Here is a 15,467-nt window from a genome sequence, read left to right as displayed (position 1 = left end):
CTCTGTAGTAGAGGCTGGCCTTTAACTCATGAGTCTTCCTGTCTCAACTTCTAAAGGGCTGGAACCCTGAGCATGAGCTATTATACCTGACTTAATTTTTAAAAGGTTGTTCCATGTACCTATGGAAGAATCAGCTGACAAAACTAACACGCTTGGGCCTGGCACAATAGTTCCTTTAGTGAAGTGCTTGCTGTTCACATGATGACCAGAGTTTGGATCATCACATAGAAAAAGTGGGAGTCGTGGTATACACCTGCAGTCACAGTGGACAAGTGAGCAAGCGGAGACGAGAGGATTCCCTAGTCACTGGCCAGTTCAGTGAGCTCCAGGGTTAAGCAAGAGACTGTCCTAAAAATATAAGCTGAACAGAGATAAAAGGCACCTGATGGCACCTCTGGCTTCCACGTACACACGCGCACACACACACACACACCCATGCACATAAACACAATTGCTGAAGACTGGGCTGAAAGGGCTCAGTGGTAAAGGTGCTTGCCACCAAACCTGGCAACCTAAACGTGATTCCCAGGACCCACATGGTAGGTAGTAGGAGAGAACCAAGTCCCAGTAAGTCCTCTGACTTCCACAGGTATGTCCACCCCACACAATAACAACACATTTAAATAATGAATGAATAAATAACAATTTAGCCCAGTTGCTGCTCCAGGGAATACAGCTGCTTCGTAGATTTAATGTACAGTGGAGCTCTCTACATAGAAGCCATTTCCACACAGAAGGCCTGACTCAGGCAGCTTCTTAGCAAAGGCAGGTAGATCTCTTTGAGTTCAAAACTAGCATGATTTACAGAGTGTTTCAGTGCTGTACTAATTACAAAGTCAGACTCTGTCTTCAAAGAGAAGAAGCATATAAAAACCATATATTTACAAGGTACCATGGGCCTTGTAAATATTTATCTTGATACATGGATATACCATGTACTGATCAAATCTGGGAAAGCCTATCTCTTCAAATATTTACCATTTCTTTGTGGAGAAGATATTCAATGTTCTAGTAACTTTTCAGTCCACTACTGCTAACCTAGTGTCATCTACCATGCAACAGAACAAAGGGCTTATTTCTCTTGTCTAACTGTTGTTTTATTAGTGACCAAGAGGGCACATCCCATCTTCAAAGACTTCACTGCACTGCTTTTTGCAGTGTCTGAAACAGCAGCCCTCGTCTATTAGAACCCCCAAGGCGACTTTTAGAAGTGTGAGTGTCAAAGAACCTTTGGAGGGTGACGTGACAGGAGAAGGCATGGAAACTGTGTCTCTTATAATTTGCCTTATACATTTTTATCTTTCATTATGTGTATTAAAATATATTACACACCTTAAATATATACTACTAAATATCTGCTACTAAAAATGCAATTAGGGAAAAACAAAAATAAAAGCATGCCGAAGCTCCATTCCAGACATAGAGTGTCAAAACTCTGGAGGTGGCCTTGCTGCTGAAAGATTGGTTGGTTTGTGTTTGGGGGGAAAAGGGCTTTTTTATTGAGAAAAAAATTTTGGTCCTCTCTCCCAATTCCTCTCAGACCCTCTCACCTCTCTACCCATACAACGTTATGTTTTCTTTCAAAACAAATAAAAAATGAAGGGGAAAAAAAAAAAAAAAAAAGAAAAAGAAAAAGAAAAAGAAACATATTGCCTCTCCACCCAAAAAACTAAGATCAAAACCAACAAAAGACCAATAGAGAAGAGCAAGGGGAGAAAAAAAAAAAAAAAAGCCAAAACATAGCAAAAGGGAACAAAAAGGGAACAAAAATGCCACTGAGTTGAGTTTGTTTTCTGTTGGCCAACTACTCCCTGGCATGTAAAGTGTAGCTGATGCTGACTTTCCTTTTGCCAGCAGGTGCCTAATTACAGACAGCTGCTTTGTTGAGATGGGATGGGGACAGGGATCCACTGTGCCCACTTCCACTCTTAGTGCTGGGACCCTGTTTGGCTTGACCCTGTGTGGGTTTTGTGCATACTGCCTGTCTGTGAGTGCTGAAAGGTTCTAAAGCTCCACAGATGTGTACCTGGACACGAGAAGTAACCAAAATAGAAAAACCTAGAGACACATGACATCAAAACACAGGAATTCAGTGTAGCCTAAAAGAAAAGCTTCTTTAGCAGGGAGTGGTGGGCACACCTGTAGTCGCAGAGGCAGGCGGATCTCTGTGAGTCTGGGGCCAGCCTGGTCTAAGGAGTTCCAGGACAGTCAGGGCTGTTACACACCTGTCTTGAAAAACCAAAAGAGAGGCCTGGAGAGATGGCTCACAGGTTAAGAGCACTGTCTGTTCTTCCAAAGGTGCTGAGTTCAATTCCCAGCAACCACATGGTGAATTATACCATGTGTAATGAGATCTGGTGTGCAGGCATACATGTGGGCAGAGCACTGTATATATAATAAATAATCTTTGGTGGTTTTTTTTTTTTTGTTTTTTTTTGTTTTTTCGAGACAGGGTCTCTCTGTGTTAGTCTTGTCTGTCCTGGACTCACTTTGTAAGCCAGACTGGCCTCGAACTCACACCGATCCGCCTGCCTCTGCCTCCTGAGTGCTAGGATTAAAGGCATGCGCCACCACGCCCGGCTATAATAGTCTTAAAAAGAAAAGAAAAGAAAAAGAAAAACCAAAAGAGAAAAGAAAAGCTCCTTCAAAGAGAGATGCTGCAAACTCCAGGAGAGCAGAATACTATAAGGAAAACCCAGTCATCCGACGGCCTCCATCAGCAGGTACCATGGAACTATTTTTGCTCTAGCCACAGCAGCAGAGCTGCAGTTACCTTACCTGCTGCTGTCATCAAAGGGCTGAATCGCACACATGTGCCATCTATCTCCAGGTCCATGATAGTGAGGCCACACATAGGCACCAGCTGTTTTAATTGTTCTCCCAGCTGTAGCAGAAAGGACAGAGAACATTCCTGCAACAGTGGACTTAAATACCCTCAGCACCCACCCCCATCCCAGACTAAAGTGACTCCTGGAGCTACTTCCCCTTATCAATACTTAGCAGCAATTTCTTGTTTCTAGCACTAGGAACAGAACCCAAGGGACTTTACCCTCCTTTCCAATTAACAGTTCATTTTATGTTATTCCAAATACAAATTCAGTTTAAAAAAACATGCAATACAGTTAAGCCAAAAATATGAAATAAAAATGACTCACAACATACTATGTAACACTTGACTGTTGACATCTGGTTTATCTGCCAGGGTCTTTTCTCTGTGTTTATAACAAAACCTGGAGTCTTTACAGCAGGAACCCACTTTTCTTTGTGTGTGTGGGTATGTGGAGGCCAGAGATCAATGCTAGGCTCTTCCTCAGTCATTATCTTACTTTCTGAGATAGGACGTCTTGTCACTGATACTGTAGCTTGTCAATTTGTTTATACTGTCTCTTCTGTGAACTCCCTGAACCGCCTGTCTCTGCTTTCCTGATGCTGGACTGTAGGCATGGTGCCACGTATGCCTGGCTTTTTTTTTTTTAACATGAATGTTGGAGACCTGAACGTGGATATTCATACTTGCACTGCAAGCACTTTGCCACAGAGCCACCTAACCAGACCCAATAGCCTGCATTTTTTCCCATCTAATTTGAGCTGATCATTTTCCATCTGTTTTAAGCATGTGGTTACCTGCTTTGAATGGCACTGCATGGATGGATGCATTATATCTTACTCACTAGAGCCAGGAAATGATATTGCTGGGAACAGCTTTACCCTATCGAGAACACTTAAAAGGTCTCCAAAAAGCTATTAGAGCAGAATGCTGGCCTACTTTGCTGGTCACCACAGTGCACTCTTTTGTTTTGTCCAGTTGTTGAGACAAGGTCTTACTGTGGAGCTTTCGCTCCTAGGACTTATTATGTAGACCAGGCTAGCCTCAAACTCCCAGAGATACACCTGCCTCTGCCTCCCAAATGCTGGAATTAAAGGCGTGCGCCACCACACCCAGCTTTAGACACTCTCTTGCAGTCCAAAGCCGAGGCACTGGAGGCTTTACATGTTATTTTATCGTCTTATATAGCAACTAGGAAATGGTCACAGAAGGAAAGTGAGGGGCAAGGCAGAGGTAACAGTGTCTGAGGTGATGATCTGACTGAGAACAGCTTATCTGTATGAAGTTCCTTCCTGTGGGTATGACTAACCACACATGACCGTTTTATAGCAGGCACGAGACAGGTGGCATTGCTCCAATGTAAAGAAGAAAAAGTAGACAGCAGCCATCTTTACCCAGCGGTTCAGTGCATCACAGGCGTGTCTCTCCCGGCCAACTGCTGCAGGTGCTATGCTGGACACAGGGATGGCTTTAACTGCAGGATCTGAAGCCAAACACAGAGAGATTCACTCCCAGAAGTTAGACTACAATAAATATTACAACCCAATCCCATTTCACGTGGATGCCAATGTGAACCCTGAGAACAGCATCATATATTAATGAAATTGAAATGTCTGACAGGTTAATGTCACACACTTTTACGATGAACTAAGCAATTTCTCAATGCATTTCTATAACCGTTTTTGGTTGGCTGGTTTGGTTTTTTGAGACAGGGTTTTTCTGTGTGCTATAGCTGTGCTGCAACTTGCTTTTTAATTCAAACTGGCTTCAAATGCAGCTGCCGGCCTCTGCCTCCCACGTGCTGGGTTTAAAGGTGTGCACCACCACTGTCCAGTTTAGAATAGGATTCTTACTTTACTTTTCTTCTTTTTTAATATTTGCTCTCAACACCAGCCTAGTGGTGCACATCTATAATCTCAGCCTTTGGTGAAGCTGAGGCCAGAGGGTTGTTCAAGGCCACCCTGAGCCCCAGGGGAAGTATCCAAAAAAAAAAAAAGGTTTTCTTTCAAGGAAACCAAAGAAAGGCAAATATATCATAAAAATAACAGAATTCACAAATCACTATGTATCACACTAAAGCCACTGAAAACAGGTGGGCCTCTGACAGACAGCACTGGAGCCCATGTAGACAGGAAGGTGGGCATTTAGTGGAGACAGTAATAGAACGCAGAGGGAGTCTGGAACAGGAGGACTGCTACAAGTTTAAAGCCAGCCTGGTCTACAAAGTGAGATCCTGTCTCAAACTAAGAAAAAAAGAGAAAGAACAGGAATGAAGGGATATCTAGGGACAAATGAAGGGGCATTTGAAGCAGAAAGAACAACAGTGCCATAGCCACATGCAAGGAAAGAGTAGTGTGCTCTAGGGACAAGGAAGACCAGAGTGACCAAAGCACCACAAGCAGGAGGAAGCAGGGATATGAAAGGAGGTGGGGCCTTCTGGGCATGGTCTAAAGGAGGTGGGCCTTCCAGGCATGGTCTAAAGCTGAGAAAGCAGGATGGTGATGGCGATGAGCAGGCTTATGTGACCTGTAATGTTCACTCGTTGCCATGTAGAGTTGTTTGGACAGGACTGTGTGTAATGTGGACCGTCAGCGTCATGTAGATGAATTCCATATGATATTAAATTTAAAGCCATAAACGCTCTCTCTCTCTCTTTCCTTCTCTCCCTCCCTCCGTCCCCTGCCCCTCTCTCTCTGGTTTTTCAAGACAGGAACTCCCTCTGTAGACCAGGCTGGCCTCAAACTCACAGAGATCTGCCTACCTCTGCCTCCAGAGCCATGGGATTAAATGGGATACACCACCACGCCTAACACACACACACACAAAATTTTTTTAAAATCACTTACCTGAGCCTGATAATTCCTGGAAAAATCTGAACACCACTACTGGAGAACTGAGCTCATCTTCCACCTGCAAAAAGGTAAGTGTGCTGTTACCACAGTGAAGATAGGGCCAGACATCAACAGGATGAGAGGGTATGTTCAAAAAGAAAATAGGCAGAAATGCTGCTTGTACACAAATATGTTTAAACAAAACAAAACCCCTCAAAGGCTGTAACTGGCCTGAGGTGACCAATGAAAATGATGTTTCCTTATTCTCTTGACCCAACAAACCCTATAAAGTCATGCAAACCAGCAACTTAAAAAACAACAAAAAAGGGAACTGGAGAGATGGCTCAGAGGTTAAGAGTATGACTGCTCTTCCAGAGGACTTGGGTTCAATTCCCAACACCCACGTGGCAGCTCACAACTGTCTATAACTCCAAGATATGACAACCTCACACAGACATGCATGCAAGCAAAATACCATTGCACATAAAATAAAAATAAATAAATTAAACAACAACAAAAAAGTGTACCGAGTGTTTTGCCTGTATGTATCTATGTCAACCAATGCGTATCTAGGACCCACAGAAGCCAAAAGAGAACACTGGATCCCCTGGAAGTGGAGTTACAGACAGTTGTGAGGCACTATGCAGGTGCTGAGAACACAACCTGGGTCCTCTGCAAGAGCATCAAGGTTCCTAACTGCAGAGCCATCTCTTCAGCCTAATTAGAACTTTTTAATACTCAGGGATTTTGTTTGTTTTTTGAGACAGGGTTTCTCTGTGTAGCCCTGGCTGTCCCGGACTCGCTTTGTAGACCAGGCTGGCCTCAAACTCACAGTGATCCTCCTGCTTCTGCCTCGTGAGTGCTAGGATTAAAGGTGTGCGCCACCATGCCTGGCAGATTAAAAAAAAAAAAAAAAAGAAACTCTGTCACTATCTTTTAGAACAGGACTCAAGTCCTTCTGACAGTGCATATACTGGCAGCCTAAACATGTCTGTGTATTGTCAGACTAGTAACTCAGTGTTTCCTGACTGATGACAGTGCTCACTACAGTACACTAACATAATGCACTTGCTCTTCACACAGAGCCAGCCACCAGGCTCTCCCATATGACCACAGCACACACCAAGCAGCAGTGTCTGCAGGCTCGGTGGTGACTTTGCTGGGGGCAGCTCGGGGATGCTTTCTTTCAGCATTGAACAGCTAGAATCTATCACTGCAGCCATGAATCCTGTGTACCAAATTATTCTGAGGCTGATAAACTCACTAGGACCACAACAGGAAGTCCCAACTCACAGACAGGAAGCAACTGGCCCATCAATTTTTCTAACGTTTAGGCTATTGTTTTGAGAGACAGTGTCTCACTGTGTAGCATTTGCTGGCCTAGAACTCAGTATGTAGACCAGCCTGGCCTTGAACTTAAAGAAACCTTCCTGCTTCTTCTTTCTTCCAACTGCTAGGATTAAAGGTGTGTAGGCCTAGCACTAAAACACTTTAAGGAGATAGGTGGATGACACTCTAATCAGGCAAAATTTCTACTTAAATTTGCTAATTATTTATTAAGCTGGTACTTATATTAAAGTCCTTTTATCTCTGTCATCTCTAAATTTCACATAAATAGAATTATTAATGCCTTTAAGGGAATATGGAGTACATTAAAAAAAAAAAAAAAAAAAGAACTAAAAAGGTGGCAAAACAGAAGGGCCTGGACATATGCCTTGCAGACTCTAAGAGTCCACAGAGGTCAGCCTAGGCTACTATACCCAGCAAAACTTTCAATCACCATAGATGGAGAAAACAAGATATTCTGCTACAAAGTCAAATTTAAACACTATCTACCCACGAATCTCACCCTACAGAAGATTCTAGAAGGAAAACTCCAACCAAAGGAGCTTAACTATACCCCATAAAAACAGGAAATGAATCATCGCACAAACACACACACACACACAGCCGCCGTCCCCACAAACAACAACAATCATTGGTCACTAATCTTCTCTCTCTCTCAATGGACTCAGTTCCCTAGTAAAAAGACACAGGCTAACAAAATGAATATGAAAACAAATAAGAAGTGTACCTCAACATCAAAGATACGAATTACTTCAGAGTAAAGGCTAGAAAAAGGTTTTCCAAGCAAATGAAGCCAAAAACCAAGCTGGAGTACCCAATCTAATAGCTAACAAAGTAGACTTTCAACCAGAATTAATAAAAAGAGAAGGGCAAAGACACTTCATGCTTATCAAAGGAAAAATCCACCAAGATGACATCTCAATTCTTAACATCTATGCCCCAAACACAAGGACACCCATATTTGTAAAAGAAACATTACTAAACCTTAAGTCACACATGGCACTTCACAATACCCCACTCTTTTCAATGAACAGATCACCCTGACAAAAACAAAACAAATAGTGGGGCTAACAGACATTATGACAAAATGGACCTAACAAATGTCTACAGAACATTTCACCCAAACACCTCCTTCTCAGCTCCTCATGGAACTTTCTCCTATATGGACCACATACTTGGTCACAAAGCAAATCTCGAAATAACTCACTGTGTTTTATCAGACCACTATGGGCTAAGCCTGGATATCAACAACAGAAACAACGGGAAGTGAACAGCTCTCTACTGAATGACTACTGTGTCAAGGCAGAAATAAAGAAAAAAATTAAAGATTTTCTAGAATTTAATGAAAACGAATACACAATAAACCCAAAGTATGGAAAACATTGAAAGTGGTGCTAAGAGGAAAGTTTATAACACTAAGTGCCTTCACAAAGAAATTAAGAAAGGTCTCATAAAAAAAAAAAAAAAAAGAAAGGTCTCATACTAGCAACTTAACAGCATACCTGAAAGTTCTAGAACAAAAAGCAGCAAACACATCTGAGAGGAATAGACAATAGGAAATAATCAACCGATGGTTGACATCAATTAAATAGAAACAAAGAGAACAATACAAAGAATCAATGAAACAAAGAACTGGTTCTTTGAGAAAATTGATAAGATACACAACCCCTTATCTAAACTAACTAAAAGAGACAGAATATCCAAATTAACAAAATCAGAAATGAGCTGGGTGGTGGCGGCACATGCCTTTGAGAGACAGGCAGGGAGATCCCTTTGAGTTCAAGGCCAGCCTAGTCTTTAAAGCGAGTGCAAGACAGTCAGGGCTACACATGAGAAACCCTGTCAAAACAAACAAACAAACAAACAAACAAACCCTAAAACTAAAAAACAAAACAAAATCAGAAATGAAAAGGGAGACATAACAGACACCGAAGAAATCCAAAGAATCACTATGAAAAGCTTAGATGCAGGCATGGTGGTACATGCCTTTAATCCCAACAAAGGTAAAGTGAGTTGTAGAAGGGACATCCATGTTTAATTGAGTGGCAGAAAAGATGACAAATTGGGGCTGGAGAGATGGCTCAGAGGTTAAGAGTACTAGCTGCTCTTCCAAAGGTCCAGAGTTCAATTCCCAGCAACCATGGTGGCTCACAACCATCTATGAGATCTGATACCCTCTCCTGGCATGCAGGTGTACATGTAGGCAGATCACTGTATACATAATAAATACATCTTTTAAAAAAGAGAAAATATGACAAATCAGAGAAGATTTGACAAAATAGGATATGCCGAATTCTCATGAGGAGAGTGGAAAGGGACGCTCCTTAAGAGGCAGGTTTTAACCAAGACAGTAATAAAGAGATGAACTGCAAAGAGAGAACTCAGGTGAAGATGGAACAAACCAGAAAATAAGAAGCCAGAAGATCAGAGCAGATGGCTGAGTTAGTTTGACGCCAAGCAGAGCAATTCTGGGCTGAGAGAGAAGCCAGATTAAGTAAGTCAGCTGGGAGAAGAGTTTGAGCCAGAACAGCGGAGTTGAACCAGCCAGCCCAGATCTCAGAAAGAGCCAGGAAAAGAAAATTAATTTTACAGGTGATCAAGGAGATACAAGTCAGAAAGGAACAAGTCAAAGTATCGTTATTTGCAGATGATAATACATACATACATGCATACATATAAATATGTAACACGCACACACACACACACACACACACACACACACACACACACACACACTCCTACCAAAGAACTCCTGCAGCTGACAGACACCTTGAGCAAACTGGCTGATATAAGATTAACTAAAAAAAATTCAATAGTTCTCTTCTGTACAAGTCACAGTGGGCTGGAAAAGAAATCAGCAATAGGTTGACTTAACCTAACATTTAACAATTGAGAATTAAGCTGGGCATGGTGGCACACGCCTTTAATCCCAGCACTCAGGAGGCAGACGCAGGTGGATCGCTGTGAGTGTGAGGCCAGCCTGGTCTACAAAGTGAGTCCAGGACAGGCAAGGCTACACAGAGAAACCCTGTCTCAAAAAAAAAAAATTTAGAATTAGATAGCTTGAGTATTAGTTCAGCCTACTATTTTGGCAGAATCATGTGTTTCTGTATATAAACACACAGTATTTCTTGTACACACGGACACTGAGGTCACAGTTGAAAGGAAGAAGGGAACAGTGACCTTATATACATAGGCAGGACTGGATCATTCTGCCTTACCTCAAGGGATGGAGCAATTTTTTTTGCCACCTGTTTTTTTGTTATTGTTGTTCTCTGTGGAGTTGACTTTTAAAATTTATTATTCTCTCATATATTACATCCCAAGTGCAGTTTCCCCAACCTCCTCTCCTCCCAGTCCATCCCCTCTGCAACAGATCCGCTCCTGTTTCCCTTGAGAAAAGGGCAGGCCTCCCGGGACATCAACCAAACACGGCAGATCAAGTCTCAATAAGAGCATGCACCTCCCCTCACATTAGAAGCCCCACAAGAACACCAAGCTTTACAACTCTAACATACGTGCACAGGGCCTACTCAGACCCATACAGGCGCCCTGATTGTTCGCTAAGTTTCTCTGAGCCCCTGTGACCCTGGTTAGTTGATTCTGCGGGCCATTTTCTTTTGATGGTCTTGACCTTAGTGGCTCCTTCCTTTCACTCGTCTGAAGGATTCCCAAGCTCCATCTAATGTTTGGATGTGGGTCTCTGATCTGTTTCCATTAGTTGTTGGATGAAGCCTCTCTGATGACTGCTAATTAATCTAGGCTCTGGCCTACGAGTATGGCAGAGTGTCATTAAGAATTATTTCATTGACTTTCTTTATCCTAGCATGGGTCACAAGCTGGACCAGTCATGGGTTGGCCCCTCCTATAAGTTATGCACCACTTTTACCTTAGCACCTGTTGCAGGCAGGACAAAATTGTAATGGAAGGTTTAGTGGCTGGGTAGGTGTCCTAATCCCGCTACTGGAGGCCTTGCCTGGTTACAGAAGATGGCCAGTTCAGGCCTCTAAACAGGCCTCCTCATACCCTCATTACTAGTCTTTGCTAGTGTCACCCTTGTAGATTCCTGGGTTACCTCTGCCCCAACGTGCTCCTGCAATTCCAGTCATTTTCCCTGTACTCCCTCCTTCCAGCCTAGCCCACCACCACCTACCTGATCCCTCCTGTTCCCATCCACTTGCAAACTCTATTTTATTTCCACTTCCCATGTGTCCCCGTGAGACTTCCTTGCTTATTTAGCCTCTCTGGGTCTGTGGATTGAAGCATGATTATCCTTTGCAGCTAATATCTACTTATAAGGATGTTTATCTTTCTGGTTCTATCCATTTGCCTGCTGGGTAATACTCCATTGTGTAAATGTAGCACATTTTCTTTATCCATTCTTAGTTGACAGTCATTAAGTTGTTTCTAGTTCTGTCTCTTATGAATAAAGCTGCTATAAACATAGTTGAGCAAGTGTCCTTGTGGTATGATGGAGCATCCTTTGATATGCCCAGTAGTAGTATAGCTGGGTCTTAAGGTAGACTGATCCCCAATTCTTTGTGAAACCTCCAGGTTGATTTCCACAGTGGTTATACAGTTTGCACTCCCACTAGCACTGGAGGAGTGTTCCCCTTGCTCTAGCCTGAGTTGTCACTTGTTCTTTATCTTAGCCCTTCTACAAGTATAGGATGGAATCTCAGAGTCATTTTGATTTACATTTCCCTGATGGATAAAGATGTTGAACAATGGCCAGGTGTGGTGGCGCATGTCTTTAATCCCAGCGATCGGGAGGCAGAGGCAGGTGGATTGCTGTGAGTTCGAGTCCAGCCTGGTTTACAAAGTGAGCCTAGGACAGCCAAGACTACACAGAGAAACCTTATATTGAAAGACAATAAAACAAGCAAAAAACAAGATGTTGCACATTTCTTCAAGTGCTTCTTGGCCATTTGAGAGTGTTCTGTTGAGAATTCTGTTTAGATATGTGTCCCGTTGTTGTTGTTGTTTTTGTTTTTTCAAGACAGGGTCTCTCTGTGTACCCTTGGCTGTCCTGGACTCACATTGTAGACCAGGCTTGCCTCTGCTTCCCAAGTGCTGGGATTAAAGGCATGTACCACACCAGGCCTGGCAGATAGGTATCCCATTTTTAAATTGGATTTTTTGGTTTGTTGATGTATAGTTTCTTGAATTCTATATATATTTTGGATATTATTAGCCCAATGTCAGATGTGGAGCTGGTGAAAATCTTTTCCCATTTTGTCCTGTTGACAGTGTCTTTTGCCTTACAGAAGCTTTTTAGTTTCACGAGGTCGTCCCCCTATGGGTGGTTAAGAGCACTGGCTATTCTTCCAGAGGTCCAAGGTTTTATTCTCAGAATCCATATGATGGCTTACAACTGTGTGTGACTCCAGTTCCAGAGGATCCAATGCCTTCTTCCAGCTTCTACACATGTGGTACAGACATACATGCAGGCAAAACATCCTTACACGTAAAATAAAAATAAATAAATCTTATGAAAAAAAAAAAGTGACTCAGCATTAAGGGCCACCCAGTGGCACTGGTAAGAACAGAACTCAAATCCCGACTCAGAATCATCCCGTTCCTCCTATGGCCTGCTCTCCTTTTCCAAGTCTCTTCTTAACTGAATGCAGCACAGGGTATCTGTTTCCTCAACCCTGACTCCTACCTCTCAACCTATCCATATTCTAAACAAAGAACACCAATAAACTCAAAGACCAACTTTAAACTCTGCTCTGCTAAAGTGCCACAGAAACACTCAGTAAGCACATTTAAATAAAAAGCCTGACTTATATAGTTCTAAAATACTACGAAGTAAAATGAGAGCAGCTGCCCTCCTGGACTGACGCTTTTACTTGCTAGTCCTGCTGCGTCCCTCTCTTCTGTCAGTTATTACCTGAGGGAGCAAAGTCTGAAAGACTCAGTTTAGAAAGATCCCAGAGACAAGACCTGGGGCATTTGTGTTTTCCTTCTCATCCCACTTTGCGCAGGCTCAGAAAGTGACCCAGAGTATCTTGAGACAGTCATTTCCAAGGATGGGTAATCCCAAGTCCTTGGGAGGTAAAGTCAAAGGAGTTTACATACGATCTTTGTGTAATTCTAGATTTTAGCAGTTATAGGAATTTAAATTTTAAATATTGTTTGGTTCATCTTTCTTAATTTTAGGCTAACTGTGTAAGTAGGTCATAAACATATGTGAATCCCTCCTGAAGTCTGTTGTTGCCAGGCACTGTGGTGTACAGCTGTAATCTCAGCACTCAGGAGGCAGAGGCAGGTGGATTCCCGTGAGTTTGAGGTCAGCCTGGTCTACAAAGTGAGTCCAGCACAGCCAGGGCTACACAGAGAGACCCTGTCTTGAAAAACTAAAATGACTGTTGTTCACTGGAACCACCACAACTCAAGGGAGATGTAGCACACCTGGGGAAAACATTTTCTTACTGGAGCTAAAATTTTTACTTCAAAAGCAGAGAAAATTATATACTATACCAAGATTTTGATGTGGTCCACTTTCTTCAAACTTTCTTGCAACCGTTGACTCTGCAAATAACAACCAAAAAAAAAAAGTGTACAACTTTACCAGACTGACACATTAGCAGACTCCATGAGAGTATTTGCAATATGCAAATAAGCACCTCAGGCCCTGCAACTTGATGGGAGTCCTAATTTTGACAACTCAACATCTGTAAATATTTTTCAGTCTTTCACATGAAGGGCTAGCAAGTAACCCATGGAGATAGATACAACTACCATTACACTACAGTCTCAACCCAAAACCCTTTATCACTGATGTGAGAATCATTATAGTCCCTAATCAGGGAGCAGAGGAAATGAATTCAGAAGATATTCACTGAGTACTTAATGCTGCAAAGCCCCTCAAGGAACCGCACAAATATGCTTTATTAGTGAACTATGTATTCTAGTGCAATTGTGGGCATCATATGAAATAACGCGAAGTGCTTAATGGTGTTTGCCAAACATGAAGAAAGAGGAGATGAGGAGGAAGGGAAGCACAAGAGGCAGCTTCCTTTTCTCGGGAATGTATGGCATAGTATGGATTATATGGCATGAACACGTAGATATGCACAGCTGCTGATGTTTCCCAGGTGCTCCAGCGTGGCGAGTCAACAGCAAGTTGTCTTGTCCCTCAAGCCTTCATGAGCACTGCAGGTTAGCTACAGGTTTGAACTGTAGGCAGATGCCAGAGCCGTGGCAACCTCAAGGGTTTGGTAGTTAATGTTATCACTGTATTTCCCTGCACTCCTGAAGCCAAGGGGGACTGACCTCTCCCACTGAGAGCGCAAACGCTGCCCTAATTTGACGGAGTTGCTGTGTTAGCAAAGGCTTCTATCTCCTTGAGAACTAAGTCATGACACGAGACAACAGCATGATGACAACATTATTTTTAAAATGCTTTCTATAAACTTAAAAGTAATTTTTAATGTCAAAAGGATTAATCTCTAAACCAAAGGAACCAAATACTAATTTTTCTTAAATGTAAAAATGACACGATAAAGTGTCAATATCCTGGGTAGGGAGAGAAAGAATAGAGCACTTGTTTGGGTACTGAAACTGAACTAAGCGTGTGCTTTCCTACTGTCCTACAAATGTAGCCCAAGAATATATTTAAAACAAAGATTTACGCCTATGTGAATAACTTATGTAACCAAGCACTACTGTTTAACATACATTTAACTCAGTAAGTCCCTATGACCATTAGTAAATTATTATCCTATCTCATAGGTCAGAAAGTAGAGGTTCCAAAAAGTGACGTCATGCTTTTAAATTGACGTAGGGACCAATGTTCAAACTACACAAATATGATTCTTGTTTTTCCAAGATAGCTTCCCATGTAATGCAGGATGTCCTCAAACTTGCTACTGTAGTGAGGCTGGCCTTGGCCTCCTTCCTGACCTTCCTGCCCCACCTGTGAACGCTGGGATTGCAGCCATGCATGATTATCCTCAAGCCCAATCTCTTTTTCCTGTGGTCAAAACTGGCCTTGAACGCTTGGTCTTCCTGCCTCTGCCTGTTTCTCAAGAGACTGGAAAGCAGGCCTGAACTACCACACCTAACTTGATTTTTTTTTTTAAAAAGGTAATGTTCTCAATATCTGTCTATCTAAAATTCCTATACTGAAAACCTAATATTATGAACAATGGTTTTAATAGGTTCAGCCTTTGGAAGTGATTAAGGATTCACTGAAAAGGATTTGTGAACATGCTTATAAAAAGAGGATGAAGGACCAAAAAAGCCGGCAAGGTGGCACATGCCTGTAATCCCAGCCTGGTCTACAAATAGAGTCCAGAGAGCCAAGGCTACACAGAGAAACCCTGTCTCAAAAAGCCCCCCGCCCCCAAAAAAGGATGAAAGGAGTATTTCCCCTATTCCCAGGTAAGAATACACAGATGGTACCATTTAAGGCTGTTGCCGGACAATGAATCTACTGATATCTTGGTCTCAGATTT

At 42.4% G+C, this 15,467-nt stretch overlaps 1 protein-coding gene across 1 annotated transcript in view; it reads right to left on the bottom strand.

Moving 5' to 3' along the window:
• Pdxdc1 (pyridoxal dependent decarboxylase domain containing 1) overlaps nt 1–15,467 on the bottom strand; it is a 55,376-nt gene that overhangs the window by 4,806 nt on the left and 35,103 nt on the right. Inside the window, exons 13-16 of the mRNA XM_051168057.1 lie at nt 13,489–13,539; nt 5,674–5,737; nt 4,222–4,310; nt 2,779–2,884 (exon numbers count right to left, since the gene is read on the bottom strand). Coding sequence (XP_051024014.1) covers nt 2,779–2,884; nt 4,222–4,310; nt 5,674–5,737; nt 13,489–13,539 — 310 coding nt within the window. The remainder of the gene's footprint in view (nt 1–2,778; nt 2,885–4,221; nt 4,311–5,673; nt 5,738–13,488; nt 13,540–15,467) is intronic.

This window comes from Acomys russatus, chromosome 25, assembly GCF_903995435.1.
Source record: "Acomys russatus chromosome 25, mAcoRus1.1, whole genome shotgun sequence".
Taxonomy (NCBI): Eukaryota; Metazoa; Chordata; class Mammalia; order Rodentia; family Muridae; genus Acomys; species Acomys russatus.
The sequence above is the reverse complement of the archived record's forward strand: the minus strand, read 5'-3'. Positions and strand labels throughout refer to the sequence as shown.